The 21,921-nt window shown below is 53.0% G+C and overlaps 7 protein-coding genes across 7 annotated transcripts; 5 read left to right on the forward strand and 2 right to left on the reverse strand.

Moving 5' to 3' along the window:
- Positions 1-3,555: 3,555 nt before the first annotated feature.
- On the forward strand, positions 3,556-5,584 carry A1O1_05000 (AAT family amino acid transporter; the record flags this gene model as incomplete). Its single annotated transcript, XM_007725888.1, has 6 exons — positions 3,556-3,817; positions 3,867-4,074; positions 4,126-4,432; positions 4,486-4,638; positions 4,696-5,108; positions 5,167-5,584. The coding sequence occupies 6 exons, from the start codon at positions 3,556-3,558 to the stop codon at positions 5,582-5,584; spliced, it is 1,761 nt and encodes a 586-aa protein (XP_007724078.1).
- A 1,531-nt stretch (positions 5,585-7,115) lies between these two features.
- On the reverse strand, positions 7,116-9,545 carry A1O1_05001 (uncharacterized protein; the record flags this gene model as incomplete). Its single annotated transcript, XM_007725889.1, has 1 exon — positions 7,116-9,545. The coding sequence occupies one exon, from the start codon at positions 9,543-9,545 to the stop codon at positions 7,116-7,118; it is 2,430 nt and encodes an 809-aa protein (XP_007724079.1).
- A 449-nt stretch (positions 9,546-9,994) lies between these two features.
- Positions 9,995-11,308, forward strand: A1O1_05002 (uncharacterized protein; the record flags this gene model as incomplete). The annotated part of the gene is made up of 1 exon (XM_007725890.1): positions 9,995-11,308. The coding sequence occupies one exon, from the start codon at positions 9,995-9,997 to the stop codon at positions 11,306-11,308; it is 1,314 nt and encodes a 437-aa protein (XP_007724080.1).
- A 398-nt stretch (positions 11,309-11,706) lies between these two features.
- A1O1_05003 (uncharacterized protein) lies at positions 11,707-13,269 on the forward strand (the record flags this gene model as incomplete). Its single annotated transcript, XM_007725891.1, has 3 exons — positions 11,707-11,897; positions 11,948-12,302; positions 12,361-13,269. 3 exons carry the CDS (start codon positions 11,707-11,709, stop codon positions 13,267-13,269), a joined length of 1,455 nt encoding a protein of 484 aa, XP_007724081.1.
- A 430-nt stretch (positions 13,270-13,699) lies between these two features.
- Positions 13,700-14,302, reverse strand: A1O1_05004 (uncharacterized protein; the record flags this gene model as incomplete). Its single annotated transcript, XM_007725892.1, has 1 exon — positions 13,700-14,302. The coding sequence occupies one exon, from the start codon at positions 14,300-14,302 to the stop codon at positions 13,700-13,702; it is 603 nt and encodes a 200-aa protein (XP_007724082.1).
- Positions 14,303-15,767: 1,465 nt separating this feature from the next.
- A1O1_05005 (uncharacterized protein) lies at positions 15,768-16,548 on the forward strand (the record flags this gene model as incomplete). The annotated part of the gene is made up of 2 exons (XM_007725893.1): positions 15,768-16,495; positions 16,542-16,548. The coding sequence occupies 2 exons, from the start codon at positions 15,768-15,770 to the stop codon at positions 16,546-16,548; spliced, it is 735 nt and encodes a 244-aa protein (XP_007724083.1).
- A 484-nt stretch (positions 16,549-17,032) lies between these two features.
- Positions 17,033-18,952, forward strand: A1O1_05006 (tRNA modification GTPase; the record flags this gene model as incomplete). Its single annotated transcript, XM_007725894.1, has 1 exon — positions 17,033-18,952. The coding sequence occupies one exon, from the start codon at positions 17,033-17,035 to the stop codon at positions 18,950-18,952; it is 1,920 nt and encodes a 639-aa protein (XP_007724084.1).
- Positions 18,953-21,921: the final 2,969 nt, after the last annotated feature.

Genomic DNA, 21,921 nt, shown 5'->3' on the forward strand with positions numbered 1-21,921 from the left:
TGCATTATCGCATGGCATCCATTGCGACAGGAGGGCGTGCTACTGAACTTCGTAGCCTCGATTCGAGTTGGATACGGCAAGATTCGTGTGATGTTCGCCGTCTTCTTGCAATGCGACAAGCGCCGGCTGGCTAGCTAGTATATCGTCGTTGGATCAAGGCCGTCGCCGTAAACAATAGAGAGGGCACGCTCAATGGAGGGACAGATGCGAAAACCGAGGGAATGTGACCTCTTAGTGCAGTCGTTTGTCAGGATTGTGGTGAGAGGTGGAAAGTGAGCGCGGCAACAAGCAAGGGAAGGTTGCAGATTGCTGATGGTCGGTGGTTGGTGGTTGGTTGTGTGGAGGAGGTTGCGAGGAGAGAGCAGGCGCAGAAAAGAGTAATGGCATGCCCGTCGCATGCGAATCGTGGAAGCGGCCGAAGACGCCGAAGTGGCTGACGAGCAAGAGCGGATGGATGTCAGTGCCAAACACTGCTCCAGACCAGCAAGCGAACGAACAGTCGACGTCGACGGGGACCTAAGATCAGACTCGGGCCACACTCGAGTTGTGATGGGAAGTATGGAGTAGCACTGGCATCCAAGTTGGGGGACTTGAGGCGGATTGAGGCGTCGACGGGTGCGTTAGGTAGGAAAATCACCAAATCACAGCTGGATATTAGCTCCTTAGCCTCATTCGCCCCATTCTCATCGCATCTGGGCTTGTCACTTTGCAGCTTGAACTCTGTAGGACTCGACCTTAGGCATGAATTTAGGCGTCGACTATCCTTGCTAATTGCTCTTCCACGCGCAAGCGATCAACTGTAGTTCACCCTACTACCAAATTCCAATGTCTGATAGGCGCGGGTCCTCGGGCTGGATCCCCTGTGCCGGGACTGAACTTGCAAGGCTTTAACTACCTACCTAGGTATGCTTCCCCGACCCTACTGTCCGGGAAGCCCTACTAGAAGCCCTTGTACCGACGAGCCGAGTATCAGAGAAATTGCGAGGGGACAAGGAATGAACAAGAGAAATGATGATGGTGACGGCCGTTTGAATTGGCCACTGTGTAGTACTCCAGCTACAGTACCTGGTAGGCATAGGTACAGGTATCTACGTAATAGCGCCAGTGGATGGATATCCAGGATGCATCCGATGCGACCCCGCCTGTCCGTGCCTGCGGTTGTGCCTGCGGCGTCTGCCTGCGCCTTCACCCGCCGCACGCTTGGGATGCTAACCACTATAGTACCTAAGGTAGTATGACAGTATGGCTGCTGTGCTTGGTTACTGGTCGTACTATGCAAACTGCTGGCTGCCAGACTCTCATCCTTCTTCCATTACGATTCTCACTCGTCAATTCTTCCACTTCAAAGGCCAATCGTACTCGCCAGCACGGCGCCGAGACACATTGACACTTGAAGTGAGTCCCAAAATGTTCTTCGCATTGACGTCTATAGACCAACGATGTACCGCTTCAGCCCGTCTCTCCCTCTACACTATCACCTGCCATCAGAACCTTACGGCCAGTTTTGCTCCAGTCCCTTGTACCACTACCCCGGCTTCATATTGCCGGTCGCTCTGAGCAACTATACATCATCGTGAGAGAACAACCCAGCTGGCAAGTTTTGGGGACCTAGCCAGAAGTATTTCCGCGGCAAGGCTGATCTTTTCGACTAATACTGCCCAGCCACACTCTGCTGCAATCTCAGCTGACAGCAATAATGGCTGGTGTTCAGCTACAGGCGCAAAAGGCGCAACAGGTATCATCGATGTTGTTGTCGTTGTTGTTCTCATTGACCTACAACCTTATCAACTTTGTGGCTCTTGCTTCGGATCTCGTTGTGTCCATCGACTTGGGCGAAACTACGGCGAACACATGGATTTCTAGATCGAAGGTAGACTCCAGTCCTGGCTAGACTGTCTTCTCGGGACACCACTCAATGTCGGCCTCTTTCCCCCCCACCAATTCTCGAGTAGATTATGCGTTCAGCCTTGGGAAGGCCGAGTTTGCAACCGTAGCTGGACAAGTCGTCTCTGTTGTACTACTGTGCTAGTAACACTCAGCAAAGGCAGTCTTCCTGATTACGTCCACGTCCCAGGCTGCAGCAGGCGTAAATCCAACCACCCAGCACATATTGTCTGTATCCCTTTTTCGATGGCATTACCAAAAATAGGGCTTCTCAATGCTCGAGTCGTCGGTGAGCCTGGTATGCGGTAGAGTTCGATGTCAACGGAGTCCTCCGGTCCTCTCAAAGCTGCTGGTGCGGTTAGAAGGTTACTGGTGTCCTGCCACAATGTGCCCCAAGAATGGGGGCCCAATGCACAGACTGAGTGAGTGCCAGGCTATCAGAGGTCACGAACCAGGCCTGAGGAGGAGGCTCCAAGTAGACCCGACCTTGCCTCCATGTACGTACTTCTGGACTGTACTGTGATTTGAAATTGTCCTTCATCCAAAGCTCAGGAAGATGAGGTGTTTTTTTGATGCCAAGTTTAGCGGCAGCACGGAACAGAGTTTTTCCATTCCGACCACCGGCAGAACGGCGGTGACAAAGTTTGTTGTCTTCATTCCTTTGAAATCTCGATCACGTTCCCACTGCCACAATGCCAATACACTGGCAGTTTCCACCGCATCCACATCGTCTTGCCTCTGACTGCTACCTCAAGCTGAGGTACATCGCCGGCGTTAATCGATTCCTTCAGGGTCTACTCTGTATCTAACGACTGGCAGTTATGTGCGCTTACGCCAGGTCTACATTGTGGCAGGTGTACCGGGTGCTGCGGCTATTATCGATGGGCCTCTCGACGACACGGTTGGCCGGGCCTAAGCTTCTGTGGAAGCTTCTGTGATGCTTCCATGAGATTTTCGTTAGCCCGGATGAATGGCATTAATGCAATCGATGCCATTGACGCAGCAGCCATGACGGCAAGCGGCTACCGTGTTGGTCGGTTCGAGGCCGACGAGGCCGAACATGACTCTGTACAAACCGCACATGCGCTGCTCTACCTCACTACTAACATCAAAACGCAAATCGACATGGTGGTGCAACCCTGCAATGATAACGTGAGAAATCAATTTACAAAGCGTTTCTCCACGAGGCTGACGGCCAGGGATCCTCATGTCGGTGTGACTGGAGTCAATTTGTCTTGCCACACCCATTTGGCACGGCCGGCTTTGCCGCTCTCCGCATAAATCTGTCCTGGCACTGGCTGTCAAGGGTGTGGATTTTTCTGGTGAGGTAGCCTTGCAGAGTATCAGATCCCAATTTTTGCCTCCATTACGTTGAACATCTTCCCATACGCAGATTCCTCCTACGCAATTTTTCCCCTCGACCCTCGACCCTTTACCCATACCACCCATGGATCCCCTCTTACTGATTGCCTTCTTCTTTTCTATTCGCCGTATGCATTCTTGGCCCATCGCATCTGGCCGACTATTTCGCCTGGTCCCGCTCTCGCGTATGGTTTAATATGAGGGCAAGCTCCGTCAAGGTCGTCGACTGCTTTCATTAACTGCCAGACACTGAAGCATCTTCGATATACATAGATCACTACACACTACAACTACACTCTCTATTGGAATATGGAAAAGGACATTGAGGCAGGGGCTGAGACCCCAAGCCCTCGTTTCGAGGTCGCGCAAGGCAAAGTCGAGTTGCCGCCTGCACCCACCGCGTTCGGTCGCTTCGTGGACAGCTTCAAGCGAAATCCCAATGCGCGAGTCACCACCAACGCCGTCGACGCTGATGGCAAGCCTCTCGCAGATCAGCCTGTTGCCGAGCCAGCCCTCGCTATGAAGCTGAAGGGCCGACATTTACAAATGATTGCCATTGGAGGCTCCATCGGTTCGTCCACCACGATACACTTGCCTGGACACTGCTGATTAGATGGTAGGAACTGGTCTGTTCGTTGGCTCGGGATCCGCTCTTGCGACAGGAGGCCCGGCATCTTTGATTCTCGCGTATGGTTTGATCGGCATCATGCTTTTCTGCACCGTGCAAGCCTTGGGCGAGCTAGCGGTGGCATTTCCCGTGGCTGGAGCATTTTCCGTCTATGCGAGTCGATTTCTTGATCCAGCCTGGGGGTTTGCTATGGGTTGGAAGTAAGTGCGACGTGATTGCCGCGCGAAACCAAGACGTTGACAGGTGTTTAGTTATGCTCTTCAATGGCTGGTGACGCTGCCGCTGGAAATTGTGGCTGCGTCGCTCACGCTGCAATTCTGGCCCGGCTCTCGAGATACCAACAGTGCCGCCTGGGTGACGATCTTCCTCGCCGTGATTATCGCCATCAACTTCTTCGGAGTCAAAGGGTACGGCGAAGCCGAGTTTGTCTTCTCCATTATCAAGGTTCTCGCCGTCCTTGGATTCATCATCCTCGGCATTATCATCGATACGGGCGGCGTGCCCGGCGATCATCGAGGCTATATAGGCGCCCATTACTGGTATGACCCAGGTGCATTTGTAAGTACCAAAGCCACCAATGGTGGAAAAACAAGAACTGATGGGGGTCACAGCACCATGGCTTCAAAGGCCTTTGTTCCGTTTTCGTGACGGCCGCTTTCTCCTTTTCGGGCACCGAGTTGGTTGGTCTGGCTGCCGCGGAGACTGAAAACCCTCGGGCGTCCTTACCTACCGCCGTGAAGCAGGTCTTTTGGCGGATTGCTCTGGTAAGGCATCTGTGTTCCCTTGAATCACTAGGTACTATTGCTGACGGCACACGCCAGTTTTACATGGTCTCCCTCACGATTGTCGGTGTACTGGTTCCTTACAATGACCCCTCCCTGCTCAACGGCAGCAGTTCCGCCGACGCCAATGCTTCCCCTTTCGTCATTGCTGTGCGCAATGCCGGTATTGATGCAGTTCCCTCCATCATGAACGTCGTCATCCTTATTGCCGTTCTATCTGTCGGAAACTCGTCGATTTATGGCGCCAGCCGTACGCTCGCCGCTCTCGCAGATATGGGCCAGGCTCCCAAAATCCTGGGCTATGTTGACCGCACCGGGCGTCCTTTGGTCGCAATTATTGTTGCTTCTCTACTAGGGTTTCTCTGCTATATTGTCGCGGCTGGGCCGGACACGGAGACTCAAGCATTCAATTGGATGATCGCAATCAGCGGTCTCGCCTCCATCTTTACATGGTAAGGCTCAGCTCAATCCCTACATTTGGCTCCTTGTCGTTTACTGACTTGATTTCAGGGGTTCCATTTGCCTCTGTCATATCCGGTTTCGTAGAGCCTGGAAACTAGCCGGCCACACCCTGGATGAACTTGCCTTTAGGTCTCAAGCGACGGTCTACGGCTCTTGGCTCGGTCTGATCATGAACATTCTCATCCTGATTGCTCAATTCTGGACGGGTTTCGCTCCCATCGGTTACGCCGACATGAGTGCTTCCGATTTAGTGGAGAACTTCTTCGAGGTTTACCTGGCCGCCCCGATCGTCATGGTCATGTATTTCGGCTACAAGATCATCATGAAAACCAAAATCCGCAGGGCCCGAGATATTGATATCACCAGCGGCAGGAGGGAGATGAACCTCAAGGAGATTTTGGAGGAGGAGCGCAGAATTCAGGCCACGTGGCCCTGGTGGAAGAAGGCGTGGCACATCTTCTGCTGAGGTTGTAATGATAAAATATAATGGTCTTGTTTGGAATAGAAAAAGGAGGTTTCATTGATGTACTTTTAGCGCTGTGACCAGCAGAGCTAGGGATTCTTGTGGTGCTGTCATGATAGACCGGTGGGATGCCAGGCTCTCTACAGAATTCACGATATGAAAATAGATCTATCTGGGCTTGTCAGAGTTGAACTCATACGATCAAGAGTCTCAAACGTCCACACGGCTTGATTTGACTGACGCAGGCTTTGCTTCCTCATGTCGATGGTGCGTGGGAGAGGGCAAAAAGAAAGTGGTCACGTGTGTCCACCGAAACCAGATCTGGCAGGTATCACAGATATCTACAAATTGACATCAGCTCTTCAGTCGCCAGTTCGAGTGCGCCATACACGTTCGCTACTAGCAACGTCCGAACTCCATGCTCAGCCGCTGCTCCTTTAGCCGTTGTATTGGCGAGCAGCTGCATACAAGTGAGGCTGGTTGCCATCTGAAGGTCTCAAATTGATGGAAAAAATGAAAATGAAGCTGTACCGATTGGTCTGGCGGCCTGCTCCTGAGTCAAGGCGCTGATTTCGTTGTTTTAATTACCGCAAGATCAAGTAACATCCATTGCAGTGATATGTGCAACGGTGACCGATCAGGTAGCTACTACTCCTGGCCCGGCGCCTAGAAATACTGCAGATGGTCAACGTCGTGCATCCACTGCTGCTGCTGCTCCTGCTGGTACTCCTGGCCGGGCACCGAAATTCACTATTCCTACTTCACGTATCGGGTATCCTAGCCACGGGTAGTGGACACTATGTCACCAATGGGGAGAATTGAAGAGTGGATTTCTACTTCAATATGGACAGGCCGGCGGCGAGGGAGCTTGGAGGTAGCCTCGATGGGATCTCAGATTGCAGTGACTTGTCATCAGACTGATTACACGGATAACAGCCGTCATCTAGAAGGTCCAGAAGAGCTAGTCAATGAGAGACTACCATAACCCTTTCCCGTATCCCTGCTTTGCTTCTTGTCTTCGTTGCTATTTCTGTTTCCCCAATTTTTGACAATTTGTCTGATCCAAGAAAGACACCAGACACGCCCGTTTGAGTCCTCCATCTTGAGTCCAAAGCGATATCGAATCGTTCATGCTCGTCATCCTCAAGGGAAATCATGGAGCCTCGTGGAAGCAACATAGCGCAGAGCAACGCATCACGACATAACTCTGTAATATTCAAGTCGTCTCCCGTAAGAGGAGAAGGTCTTGTCGTCTGTCTATGGAACGGCATGACAGCCAATGACCAGGACAAAGGCAACGATGATGATCCGTACAGAGTCCGGTAATGCACTTCACACCGCATCCCAACATACACTAACATCAAGGTATCCAATGGTAGCGGATAAGCGGCAACTATAGTATGCCACACCCATCACAAGCCATCTTATCCCATCGACAGGTCAGTAAGGGACCAGGCTACCATAGTACCGCCTAGGCATACCTACCTGGACGATCGAGCGCCTCTCACTCAACTAGGTGGTCACATCGCAGCCCTCAGACAATCTCCAAATCATCTTCGCTACCACTTACATCACCACGAGCATGCGCTTTCCGAGAGTCAGATGCAGACATAGCGGCGGCGGCGGCGACACTGGCGCCCAGACTCTCCCGGCCAGCCTCCTTGATGCCTCGAGAGGTGACGAAGCGCGTCTTCTTGACCGGTGACAGCCTGACATCGGCGGCGGTACGTTTGCGAGAGATCCCGCCCCCAGTGCCGGTGGCCATAGCGTCCTTGATATCGTGTGAGAGAATTGCGCCGCGGGAAAAGGGAATGTCGTTGTGAGACAACGACGAGTCACCGGCGGTGTTCTCACTCGGACCTGAGCCGCGAGAGTCTTCTCCAGGTCCAGCGCGAGACTTGTTTGCTTTGTGGCGCAAATATGCAGCCCCTGCGTCGCCACTGCCCGCATGACATCCCGCACCCAGCTTCTCGGCGATCTCGCGTTCCTTTTCCTGCGTGGCGAAATGTTTCCTAAGTCGCTCGTCTCGATCACGCTCGAGCTCCCTTGCCGGAATGAACGGGTCATCGTCCAGCCCAAACCCCAGACCCCCGCCACCACCAGCAGTGCGACGACCACCTGCCGTGGGTCCAGTGTTGGAGCGAGCAATGTAGAAATGACTCCCCGTGAACTTGTTGTATCTGTGGCCGTCTTTAGGCAAAAGCTCATTGTTGCGCTGATTGGAGAAGGCTCTGGTTCTATCGAAGAACCGATGACTGCCGGCCCCGGTCCCGCCGAAGCCGTTGGTGCCGGTGTTGACGCCCATGCGTGTGGCGCGAGTCTTGTTGAGTTCGGCGTTCAGATGCCATTCGCAGATCTCGGTCTTGGACGCGTCCACCCAGCTGCCGCACTCCTTGCCGTCCTTCTTCACCGTCTTACAATATCCCAGATCGCGGGCCGTGCCGATCTCCAGGACCGTATCGTCGCCGCTGTTCAACGACAGACTGAAGGCGCCGGTGTCTGTCTTGCCGTGCTTGGGCGGCATGATCCCCGGGTTCAGAATGGCCACCACAGTGCCTGGCGTGAGGCGGTGGTAGCGCGGCAATGCCGTCCCGAACAGGTACAGGTCGACGGTCCATTTGAGGTCCGTGATAGTCAGGGCCATGAATCGTCGCTGGTTCTTGGACCCGTCTTCCCATTGCCGTTCCCAGTCCTTCGTGCCGACCGTGGACCCGTCCGGTGGTGGCGCCTTCTGGTCCATAGGCGAGGATTTCGACGCAATCACCCCACAGACGACGTAGTCGCATATCGTCTCCGGGAGATCGAAGTCGGGCGATTTGACTTGTCTCAGGAGATCGGGGACGCGCAGCACTGTGAATTTGTCCGAGGGGAGGGTACGTTTGAGGAAGGAGTGTGGTAAAATGCGCGACGTGAGGTGCAGTTGCGAGAACCTTTCGAATAGCGAGCTGTCGGCTTGACCTGGGACGGCCGTATCGGAGTCTCGAGGTGATGGCCTCGAGAGCGGTGCATTGTGGTTGGACTTCGTCTGCTTCTTTTCCAACAGGCGCGTCTTCGTGGTCGCTTCCTTTGCGGCCTTGAGGATGTCTTCCCGACTGTATGCTTCATGTTGGGTCATGCGTCGTGGTGATCTTGGAGGTTCGCGACTTCGAGACTCTTCAGCAGCTAACCGATACTTTTCAAGTTCCGCCTGGTCCAGCTCAAGCCCCTTGCTGCGATTGCGGCTGATCGTCTCGCGCCGTTGCTCGGAGGTCTTCGTGCGCTCGCGTGCCTCGGCCATTCTCTCGCTGAACGTCTTGCCGCCGCTTCTATCATTGAATGTAGACTTCGTGGTTAGGGCCGAGCGGGCGGAACTGAATGCTGACGATCGTGAGGACGGTCGGTCGCCGCCAACCACGGGAAATTCGGTTCTCGTGCGACTAGCCCCGGCCGTGGTGTTGGCCCTGCGGAGTGAAATGTCGCTGCCGCGCATGCCCTTATCGATTCCTAGCAAAACACGCGAAGGAGATCTCGGTTGTACGGATGGCTGTGCTCTTCTGACGGGCGATCCCTTGACCTCCACTTTTGCAGGCTCTGGTAAGGGCTCCTGATGTCTGGCATGAGGCTTCGATACCGCTGAATCAAAGCCATGGGCCGAGCTTGACTGTGAGGAGACTCTCCCGGGAGTAGCTGCTCGGGCTTTGTTCTGCTGCAGCTTCTTCAACTTCAACTTTGCCTCGATGGCGGCCAGTTTCAGTTGTAGAGTCTCTTCATCTTCTTCGATCTCCTCCTCCATGTTCTCGTCTTGAGATGAGAACTCTTTGTCTTTTCGAGCCGCTCGAAGCTGATCGAGGAGATTAGGGGTCGATGCGGTTCGTTTCACGGGGGAATAGGAACTCTGATATGCCTCGTACTTTCTCCGCCCGCTGGGCGAACTCAGGAGTGCTGCACGGGGGGAAACGGGAGGCCACGGGATTCCATCAGACATGATTTTCGTTCTCGTTGAAGATCTGAGCCGGACGGGATCTTTGGCCAAGTTGAAGTGTATCCGCTGTTGTTTGTTTGTTATGATCTGGGCGCACCCAGATTAAATCATGCAACGCTTCCACACAATGTTCGTCAAATCATGAGTATCATTGAAGGCATAGACCGTTCGTATCCACTCCCGCATGTCGCTGCTAGGACATGAAGCGCAGGATAAAGATCAAAGTGTCAATCAATGGACATCAGTTGGACAGTGCCTTTGCGGAGGGTTCTGGCTGCTCCGATTGGCCCACGGGAACGCGTCTCAGATTATTCAGACGCGTCGCGCCCGGCTTGGCATCGAGACGGTCGAGTTCGAGTTCGACTTGATTGCATCTTACTCGCCATGCGCCCGTCGGTCGATCAAAGAAGATTCCGCATTGTATCTTCGATAGTTGAGTCCTGCTGATCGAAATGGCTATCGCAACGCGCTCAGGCGTGAATAGTCCCGTCAAGAATCACTCGAAAGACACATCTACCGCCGAATCCAACACGCAAAGAGAGCCCTTGAGACATTTCATCCTACCTAGAGATATCAGCGACAGCTCACGATTTCTACTCCTGTCACATCCTCGAGACTCTACTGTGGAGCGTTTTCTCTTCTGCCCGGAAAGAGGCTTATTTCAATTTACGAAAGTCCATACACCATCGATCGATCCTCGGAGTCTTCTTTTCTCACCAGCCGGTTGCGATGGACCAGACAGCGCAAAAACGCTGGACGACAACAACCGTGCCGAGCAGCCAGTGAGCAGAGGGTATATAAGTAAAAGCGCGGGATTTTTTGTGGCCACTCCTTTCGATCTGGCTTTTATCCTACTGCCTCTGGTCATGCCGGCAAAGGCACCTTCAGGCAAGATGCTGTTTCAGCCCATCGACGACATTTTTGAGCAACACATCCAAGGAGACAAGCATTTGCGATACATATATACCCACGGACGAAGCATGATAGAAGAAGCCATGTCAAGTTTCTGTGACACACTTGAGGCTGGGGACGAGCAGATGTACAGACCCAACGAAGAGAAGACCCTACGGATGATAATGCAGAAAGTCGACAAAACCATGCAGAAGGGTTTGCCAGGCAGCCTGGAAGAGAAGTTTGTGACCAGAGCTTTGGAGACGCCTGTGATGAGTGTAAAGAGAGAGGATACGATCATGTCAACCGTTTCGATAACGCCCACGAACTCGGGACTAGCAACACCGGATGGCGAGTCGCCGTCTGAAAGCTTCGACTCACAGTCAACCGCTGCTAGTTCAGCGCCGTCCACAATCCTGTCGGAGGTCTCTACGGCTAGCTCGGTCAGCACTGTCATCCCTGAAGCCGTGCCACAAGCGCTACGCGATCTAAAGAAACGCAAGACTGTACTCGATTTCATCTTGGCATCGTATTTGCCAGCTTCATTGGCAGATCGTCTGCGGAAGCGGGTACTCGAGAAAGATTCGCCAGTCAATTTCACGCCGCTGGAGGAGCATCTCAGCTCTCTGGCGGAGATGAGAGCGCAAGCGTTAGCTTCTAGGTCAATTGGCGACTTCAGCAGGAAACGAGGACCTGATGACGAAGAAATCTCGGACTTGCGGGCCGAGAAGAAGAGGAAACAGGAGGAGGAAGACAAGAAGAAAAATCTGGGCGAATCGCGAGGCGTCCGGGACTTGAAGAAGGTGAATGTGACTGGCATGAAGAAGATGAGCGACTTCTTTGCAAAGAAGCCAGTTGCGAAGGCCAAAGGATGACAAGAAATCTGTTTGGCTGGAGCATTGCATCAAAGACATGTTAAAATTGACGACTTGATGAAATGAGTACTGCGGCGAGAAGCCTGTTTGGTTTGACGATGAATCAATGAGTTCAACTTCCTGGACATCAGGACAATCAATAGAAACTTATGCATCTTATTAAGCTTGAAACAACGCTCTGAGACTGTGCTGGTCAGTGAGCCAACTTTAAACTAAGCTTAAATTTAACCACTGTTTGGGGAAGCTTGGCTTTGGCACTACCTCGCATTTCGTCACTCATGCTCCACACTTCCCCAGACATCCATCGGACACTGCATCTCTGTGAACTACTAGTGCTAAGTACCTAACGTACAAGATACCTGATCAACCGCTCATCCTCTGCCACTGCTTCCTCAAACATGACTTCTTCCTCTACTAAGCGAGTGTCAGCATTGAGGTCAGCATTGCATGTCAGTTCCGATGGTCGTCGATTCTCCCTGCACCCAGAGGATGAGCATTCGTCCAGCCCTCACCAAAATCTGAGATCTCACCCTTCCCACAAGGCCCATGCAGGCTTAGACAACTCTAGGACGAGTACTGGCGTCATCTGGTACTCCATGTTCCCTAATTTCACCTCGTCCTACCGTTAACATCCAGCAGGGTGACAGAGCAAGCAGCGAAACATGGGTACAACGACGAGCCTGAGAAATGGGCCAACCTTGGCCAAGGCGCCCCAGAAGTTGGTGATGATATTGAAGGTTGCTTTCCTCGTCCGACATCGATCCCCATCACCTTGAAGGGTCAAGAATATGGACCCACCGCGGGGATCAAGCCACTCAGGGAAGCAGTCGCAAACCTGTACAATGACAACTACCGCAAGGGGAAAGATTCCCAGTACACTTGGGAGAATGTGTGCATCGTACCCGGGGGAAGAGCAGGCCTGATCAGGATCGCTGCGATTCTGGGCAACTCGTACTTGGGGTTCTTCATCCCTGACTACACTGCCTACAACGAGGTATTGTTATTCGTTGACTGGGTCAAGCTGGCGACTTATGCTGACTACCAGGCTGCAGATGTTGAGCTTGTTCCGAAACTTCGTGGCCATCCCTACGCCCTTGTCTGCTGCCGATGGCTACCACATCCATGCTGATAAGATTGCGGATGAGCTTGCGCGAGGGACTTCTGTCATCTTGACCTCGAATCCACGCAACCCTACCGGCCATGCTTTGGCTGCGGACGAACTGTCCCTGATACAGGACATCTGTCGTGACCGAGCTACGTTGATTTTTGATGAGTTCTACGCAGGCTACACTTACAGTTCGGATTGTGACGGTACCACCATGTCGGCCGCCAGCAACGTTATGGACGTTGACAAGGACGATGTCATCCTAGTCGACGGCCTGACCAAACGCTTCAGACTTCCTGGTTGGCGTGTGGCCTGGGTCATCGGTCCCAAAGCTTTCATCAAAGCCCTTGCGTCGTCCGGGAGCTATCTTGACGGAGGAACCAACGTCCCGTTTCAGGAGGCTGCAGTCAAAATGCTGGACCCGCCCAAAGTCAAAGCCGAGATGCAGGCGCTCCAACGCCACTTCAAGATGAAGCGAGATTACGTTCTCAAGCGACTAAACGAGATTGGCTTCAATCAAGGCGACCAAGAGATTCCGGACAGCACGTTCTACATCTGGCTTGACTTGACCACCCTAGACCCACCTCTGCCTGAGGATAGTACCATCAACATCTCCAATGGCCTCTCTTTCTTCGACGCGCTTCTGGAAGAAAAGACCATAGTCGTGCCGGGCATCTTCTTCGACCTGAACCCGTCGAAGAGACGAAATCTGTTCGACAGCCCTTGCCACCACTTTGTCCGTATAAGCTACGGGCCGAAGATGGATGTTCTACAGGCGGGGCTTGATGGCATCGAACGAGTGGTGAAGCGCGCCCGTGGCGAGCTTGGACAGCATGGCAGCGCTGTCCAGAAGTAACCGAAGGCGGAAGCGACCCAGATCAGTGAACCACGGGGGGTCGAGTGGCAAGGCGAGCACGATCGGCGGAGGAAGACACAAAGCAAAGGACAACGAAGACACGGTGACCGGACAGTCTAGCCATGCTTTAATTATGTTTTACAACTGCGATGACATCCATGCTAGTAGCCTGTAACGCCAAAGTCCATCCTAGGACCGCCCAGGTCCAACAGGGCTTCATACGAGACAACATGCTGATATGCCCACTGCAAGAGTTCAATTGATAGTGATATCTTTTCATCATAACCCCGGGGACGGCAGTTTCGGTAGTTTTGGCAACTTGGGTAAGTTGGGCAGCTTGACCTTTGGGAGGCCCAAATCAAGCCCTGAGGATCAATTTCTATGGTTAGCGCGTTAAGACCAGTGCTATCAAGAAGGGGATCCAGCGAACTTACAATAACGCCAAAGTCAGGTCGCCGTGTATGCTGGCCTTGAGTTCAATCTCAATGTCCAGATTGAGCTCCAACCGTAGTTTCAATCCATCTTGATCCATGGGGTCCTTTCCACTGCTGTCTTTCGCATCGTTGGGCTGTGCCGTCTCAAGCGGCTGCGTGGGCGGCGCGCCTCTCCATGGGACTTCGCCTCGCAGCATGCGCGCGTACGTCACCGGGCCATCCATGGATTGCGAGGGCGGCTTTATTCTTTCGAACGGCTGTGCTTCCGTTATGTCACGCGGATCGGGCCTCTGCAATTGCTGCTGTTGCGGCGCCGACTCTTGCCTGGCTACTTGTTGTTGACTCTCTTCGCCCTCGTCGATGGACGCCATGGATTGAGCCGAGGCATTTCCAGCTTGAGCGCTGCCCTGGGTCGCCTTTCTCTGTCGCTGGTTTTGTCTTCTTCTCCGTCGAGACTGCGATCTGGACCGTGACTCATAGCCTTGGTCGTCGCCGGACGTGGTGGAAACTTCGGACATGCTACGCTCTGGCGCAGGAGGTCGACTTGACTTTTTCCCGGGAGTCTTCTCAGGCGTTGGGGTCTGTTGCGGCTCGGACATTCTGGCCACAGAGGATCAAGAGGCAGCAAGAGAGGCAGTAATTTAGGTTAGACTGTCTGTGAGTGAGTATGCAATTATGAAAGGCGGACTTTGAGAGTAGGGGAAGTAAAGGGACAAGAGATGGACATGCTCAGCGAAGGGCAAGATCGAGGAGACATGTCGGGAAAAGCAGTCAGTCTGGACTTGTGTAATGGAGCTGAGGCTTCCGACAACGACATCATCGCTATGGGGATCCATGTCCCTTGCAAGTCAAGCTACCTTTGACCCTTCTGCTTCAAGCGGCGAGATCACTTGTGGGGGCCACAGACGTCGATGTTCTTTGTGGACCAAGATTTCCGGGACGATGGCGGCCATGGGATTGTGAGGCCATGAGCTTGGAACTTGGAACAATCCTGGTTGATGGACGTCAACCGGTGGACAGCAGCAGTGGGTAGTTGACGATCCATGGGTCTGTGGCTGATCTGACAATTATGGTGTGAAGCTCCTTTGGTTCATTACGGACGAAGCTGGAATTGTGGCGTCGATCGAATGAAAGAATCCAGGGGGTCAGCCTGAGGACAATGACGTGAGGTTGGATGGCAGCCAATGGGAGAGATGCCACGTGGCTGGTGGTGGAGACTTGCTTGGCCCGAATTCCGAGTTCGTTTCCCGTCTCCCTCGCTGTCTCGATCCTGTTATGACTTCTCCCCCTTCGAGTCCCTGATACAAGAGAGAGAGAGAAACACTCACGACCACTGTTGTCACTACGTACCACACTACCAGTCCAAATTCCAAGCTACACCGCCGTCTGAACAAGCAATTCTGCACCCAGCCGACGCTCCTCACTTGTTTCATGCCGTCTGCCGTCTGCCGAAGATCCCATCGGCCGGGGTAATCAGGGTGTACCACAAATGCCACTGGCGCCTACAACGTACTCCACACCAGAACAAGACGGTCCGTAGGCGTCCCTGTCGCCGGCCGCGCTGAAGGCTGGTGTGACATCGCCAGTGGAGGCCTGCCAGACAGCCATGTCGACCCTAGCTAGCCCTGATCAGGTCCTTTTCTGCTTATCCCCCAGTGTGTTCGTAACATTCCGGTCCTTATCCCTGCCGTCAACAGCCACAGTCATGCCTCCTTTTCTCACGTCTGGTCCACACTTGGCCCTCCACGTTTGGGCAAACTGACACTAGGGCAAGCCGGCCTCGATCATCGCTGTCTATCTGTGGCGCAAGACGCGGCATCTGGTTCAAAAGCAGCGGCATTCGACGTCACTACAACGCGTGTACACCTCCAACACCATGGACGTCGCACCCGACACTGTCTATCCTCTGACGTCGATGTGGATTGATCCTACATTTCCTGCATTGTGCCTTCTCTGCCTTTCTTTCTCGGGCAGATAGACCTGGAAGATCTTACGTCGACTCTTCCTGTTGCTGCATACTCCTCATCTTCACCTTCCGCTACATCTTCCTCTTCGCTCTCCATCATGTCTGCTGAACAAGAAACCAAAAACACCGAAGAAACCTCAGTCGGCGGCAACCTAGACGCTGCTGGATCTGCTTCGGGCGCTGCCAGCCTCGGAGCTTCAGGATCCTCGAAGAAATCTGAGGAGAGACGAAAGCCGAAGAAACTTGGGCAGAAGGCTCAATCAAACGGCACCCCCCAGAAAGAAGGCGCTGAAGGCGACGCAGACGGAGCCGGCGACCAGGAAGCACCTTCGACACCGACGCCGCAACCGCAGAAAATGGAACAACAATCGCGCTCAAAGTCGAGACAGGCCAGCCGAGGTCGTAGTCGGCAGTCAAGTCAGCCACCTAGTGACACGGACAGTGCGTATAGAAGCGACGTCTCTCAAAAGCCCCGAAGGAACCGAAACCGCAACCGTGGAAAAGGTCAAGCGCAAGCACAGACCCAGCAACAGGGAGGCGGCGGCGGACCTCTGGATGCCGTTGACGAAGTCGGTGAGACCGTGAACGGCGTTGTAGACGGCGCCGGAGACGCTGTCAACGATACAGTCGGAAATGTGGGCAAAGCCGTGGGCAAGCCTCACGAAGCTCTTGGAGGACTACTCCACAACAAGGGTGGGAACGAAGAGGAGGACAAAGATGATGGTGGCGGCACTGATGAGCAACTGCGGCTACGACTCGACTTGAATCTCGACATCGAGGTCCAGCTCAAAGCTAAGATCCATGGCGACTTGACTCTGGGACTATTGTACGTATTGCCCCAGTCCACCCAAGTGATTGCTAACGATTTACAGGAACTAGTTCTTGACAGACTCTGGCCCGACCCATCTTCTCTATATGGTTGTTGTGTTGGTGAACGAGACACTTTGGCACTTCACCCTAGGAGTGTTGGCCTTCCAGTGTCAGTACTTCAGTACCGGGCCGGGAGGATGTGCTTGGGACAATGTGAGAGATGATCCTGTTCGAGGCTTGTTGTGTCATGGTGTTGCTGTCAGTTTGCATTTTGTCGGGTTGGCGAGTCCGGTTGTCAATGTATCTAATAAAACAACCTTGATCAAGACCTCCGCTAGCAATCACCTTCAGGGCTGTATCGTTGCATATAATATGACTGTAGAGTCTCCCCAAGTCAAAAGAACTACAGTACTAGGACTCTCCTTCGCAAGGGTCTACGGTGCACGTGCCATGAATTTTCCCACTCGGGAATGCGGTTGTTCTACTGACACCAACCATTCACCCATTCATCAGTCTCGTTCCCCTTTCCTTTTCCTTTGGCACTGCCGTTCGGATGGTACGCCTCATCGCTCCTCGACATCTAACAAGGAATCAGGTCGTGACGCATGCCAGACTTGTTACCACGCGGTGCAATGCTACGCCAACCCTGCGAACCGTCGTCCGCGTCGCTGCGCCTCGCCGGTTTGGACGCTCATATGCTTCCTCTGCGGTAGCTTCAGATTTGGAAGCCTGGCGTACCGAACCCAGTAGAGATACCATCTCTGACACTATATACGCATTATCCTCTGCTCCAGGACGTGCTGCGATAGCAGTAATTCGACTCTCCGGCCCAGCATGTCTCGATGTGTATCGAAGGCTCTGTCCCAACCGACCGCTCCCTAAACCTCGCAATGCTACCCTACGAAGACTCTACGATCCCGACGATGCCAAACCCTCTCATGATCGCGTCATCGACAGTGGCGCGCTTGTCCTGTACTTCCCTGCGCCGAACACGGTGACGGGCGAAGACGTCTTGGAACTGCATGTCCACGGCGGTCCGGCCATTGTACGTTCCGTGTTGGAGGCAATATCGGCGTGTGGTCCGGGGAGTCAACATCTTGGGATTGCAAAGACGAGTCAAGGTGGTAGAGCTAATATCCGGCTTGCGGAACCGGGCGAATTCACAAAAAGGGCGTTCTACAATGGAAGATTGGATCTCACGCAAGCAGAGGCGTTGGGGGAAACACTTGCCGCCGAGACCGAGCAGCAGCGTCGCCTGGCTGTCAGTGGCACAGATGGCGGGCTGGCCAAACGATACGAAGAGTGGCGAACAATGCTGTTGTATGCGCGTGGAGAGCTGGAAGCTCTGATCGACTTCTCTGAAGACCAACACTTTGACGAATCGCCCGTGGAGTTCATAACGTCGGTCTCGGAACAAGTCAAGGCGTTGAAGAGACAGGTCCAACTTCATATCAAGAATGCCAGTAAAGGTGAACTCCTGCGAAATGGGATCAGCATTGCACTGCTCGGTGCGCCGAATGCAGGCAAGAGTTCTCTGCTCAATCGCATCGTCGGTCGAGAGGCGGCCATTGTCAGTGCTGAAGCAGGTACAACACGAGACATTGTCGATGTTACTGTGGATATCAATGGCTGGCTCTGCAGACTAGGTGACATGGCAGGGCTGCGTAGCACTGCCGACGCTGACACAGACATGATTTCAGGTGCTGGTCCTGTCGGCTTGGTCGAGCAAGAAGGTATTCGTCGAGCCCGCGAGCGCGCCTTACATTCCGACGTCGTTGTGGCATTGCTGGCGATTGGGAAAACGGCTGACGGTTCGCTGGATGTCCCTGTCAATGCGCAGGTCATTGAAGCCGTTGAGGAGTGCAGTGCGGCTGGGAAGATGATCCTTGTCGTCCTAAACAAGATGGACCTGGTTGAACATTGTGGTCATGGGGTTGAAGTGTTGGAAAGCCTTCGAGCCCATGTCAGTGAAAGGTTTCCTATGGTCCTTGCCAACCGAGTCTGTCCAATCTCATGCCGAGAGACAGCGTCCGAGTCTAAGGAACCCGACCAAGCGGATCCCGGTGGGATTCAGGCTTTCCTCGCACAGTTGACACGCACATTCGGAGATCTGACGACTGCGGCCACCGGGGAGGCCGCAGGTTCCTTGACTCCAGCCGAGGCACAGTCCTACTGGTCCTCGTCTCTATCCGTGACGCATCGCCAAAGCACGTACCTGAAGCAATGCTTGAATCATCTCGACGATTTCCTCGAGCAGTGTCAGCCACAGAACCACCACTCGGTCGATCCGAGTCTGAGTCGTGGTCTCGACGAACACGAAGGACTTGTTGGTGCGCACGCCGTTCAGGACGATATCGACATCGTCACAGCTGCAGAACATCTCCGGTTCGCTGCCGACTGTCTGGCCAAGATTACAGGAAAAGGCGGAGGGGGCGACGTGGAAGATGTGCTCGGAGTTGTCTTTGAAAAGTAAGTTCTTTCTCTCCTTTCCTCCTCAACTTCTTTCCTACAACTCGTGTGTCTTCATGTCAACTGGTGGACTACGGAAAGTGCCAGAAAAACAGTGTGGTGTTGTGAAATGTGACTATTGCTATTCACATGTGATTCTGGGGGATATTGTTTACCCACTATCTGAAACGACTGTTCTTTGATCTATTCTGTTCTGTTGATCCGCTCTATACGAGGCTCTGCCTGCGTCTCTATGTCTTCAATTCCCCCAAACACCGCTACCAGAGCTGTTCTTCCCTTTTTGGTCTTGCGAACCATCTGTTCTAATCTATAAATCCGCAAATGCCTGAAAATGCACGATGTGTGGGGATCCGGCATCGAAGTCGAGGTCGCGATTGAGGTTGAAATTGAAATTGCCATACCGCTTCCAGAGCAGTGTCAGGGTTGGACGCCACCCGAAACAAACAAGATGTTTAACGCCGAAACATGCCGCTGAATTGCTGATCGATCGCTGAAAATATTGGAATGACATGCTGATTTTTGTGACTTTGTTTGATCCAGGTTCTGTGTCGGGAAATGAACGTCGAGACAATGTCGAAAATGAAAAGCTGCTCGTCAAGAGCCAAAAGGAGAAAAGAGTGTATAATGAACGACCGTCGGTCGATATCGATGGTTCCGCCATTGACTGAAGACTCGCCGAGTCTGTCAGGGATACCAGCATGGCGACTTTCTCCTAGTTATATCCGCCACGGCCTTGAGCGGCCTGCTGTTGTCGATTATAGCCGCCTCGACCCTGTTGAGCTTGGGCTTGAGCACTGGCGGTCCGGTTGTATCCGCCACGCCCCTGTTGTTGGTGTCGGTTGTATCCGCCTCGTCCGATTGTGATGGCCATTTGGACGGCGATGATGGGTATGAGAAGAAAAGTGAGGACAGAAATGGTTGTGGGATTGGCAGCCGAGATGGACAGCTAGGGATGGCGATGGCTTGTGGTCGCTATGGACTTGTTGTCGTCGCTGAGAGGATGGCGAAGACAGAAGGAGATGGAAATGGAGATAGAGATTGAGCTTGTCAGACGGACAAAAGAATCAAGGAAATCAAGGAAATAGAGAGAGACCGACGAGACAAGGAAAGGTGTTGTGTTGGTTGGTGTTTCGGTGATGTTCAAGTTGTCGAAAGATCGATGCAAGACCACAGAGTAGAAGAAGGAAAGTATTCAAGGAAATGAATATGAAATCTATACCGTCGTTGTCGTCGTCGTCGTCGTCGTCGTCCTTGTTCTTGTTCTTGTTGATGGCGTTGGTGCTTGGTGCTTGGTGCTGCAAAGGTGCTCGACTGAAGCCTGATGATGTGGTCTGGACCGCCGATGAAGAAAAGAAAATGAAATGTAGACAGATTGAAAGCAATAAAGCAAACAAGCAGACAATAAGGAAATGGTACTCGGAAGGAGAGTGTTTTATGCTTTGTGTTGTTATTGTAAGATATGAAAGGAGAACTTCCAACGCGAATGAACCTCCGTGACGGCCTCGTGATATATAGCTCTTTCCATCTCGAAATCAGAGCTATTCACTCTCGCTCTCGCTTCCAGCCCTAGACTCTAGTCAGTTCGAGGGCTGGCTAGGGGTCTGACAAGCATTGCGGCGCGGGAAGGGAAGGGAACCAGACCACTATCACTGCCACTACTACAGCCACTCACCACTCACTCCACTGGCTGCTACTGCTGCTGTAGTGCAGAGAGGAAGAAGACATGAGGAGTTTAGTTCAGGCCAGTCTCTCTGGTGCCATGCAGTGTGTGAGATCGGATCCACAGGGCTGGGACTTGGGGGACCCAGGGAACCCACTGTTTCCGTAGGGCTGATACTACCTATGACCTAAGCACGTAGTACTAGTTATGGGAGATTTATTTATTTTTGGGGGCTGACGAGCTGCGAGTTGTACTGACAGGGGAGGGGGCAGGGTTTCCGCACTAGAAGGTCTGATGGAACCCCCGAGGAAAGAAAGAAGCGTGACTTAGGTAGGGATTGGGGGATTTGGGTAAGAAGGGACAAGAGGCTAAGGCTAAAGCTAAGGAGGCCTGAAGATTGATTGTTGATTGCTAATTGCAGCGAACAGTCATGGGAATCGTGGTGGGGGTTTGACTCGTAGGGCTGACAGCCACGGGCCAGACAGAGGTCATGGACAGGACAGGGCAGGGCAAGGACAGGCACAAGGGCAGGGACATGATAGGGACCCATCAAGAGAAGCAGGAAGGATGAGATCAGATCGGATGAGATGGAATGGGAATGGGACTTTTGTTTCACTATCGTACTACGTAGTAGTAGTAGTAGTAGCAGCACACTGCAGTAGTCGTATCATTGCGCAACGATTCTCATCATAGTCAACCCCCTCGACTGGTGGACCTTGCTATCTGATTCCCAAATCTCCCCTAACCCATGTGTCCCTGACTCCCGACCGATGTGGACCAGGGGTGCAATGGACCAAGTCATCCACAATGGCTTCCATAGGTTTGAAGGCGTGATGTTGCAATTGTCAATGGACAGTGGGCAGTGAGTCGAGGTGAGGGTCTTGGTGGTGCAAGTAATGTGGAATGGATGCTATATAAAATCGACCACTGACAAGGAATGATCAAGTTACCCAAAGCAACCTCCACCGGAGACACAGGGTGTGGCTTTGTCGGGCTTCACGGCTTGCGATATTATTGATGATGTGCGCCATAGTAGTCCAAGTGAGTCAAGGGGATCTCATGGTGCTATAGGACAAATTCACCAGGGGACCAAATATTAGTGCTGAGGGCCGAAGATGTTCGCTCGGGATAGCGGTATTCTGGGCGACCAGGGTTTCAAGTTGGGAAGCAGAGGCACCTCTCTGTGCCTTGTTGAGTGTTTTAGTAAAGTAGTAGTATCACAAGCATCGAGTCCAGAAGAGGCGCAGTTGAGTTGAGTTGAAGATAGAAAGTGGGTGTCGCTATTTGGGTCTTTGTTATCTCTGCATTCAGAA

This window comes from Capronia coronata, assembly GCF_000585585.1.
Source record: "Capronia coronata CBS 617.96 chromosome Unknown acBCG-supercont1.4, whole genome shotgun sequence".
Lineage (NCBI taxonomy): Eukaryota > Fungi > Ascomycota > Eurotiomycetes > Chaetothyriales > Herpotrichiellaceae > Capronia > Capronia coronata.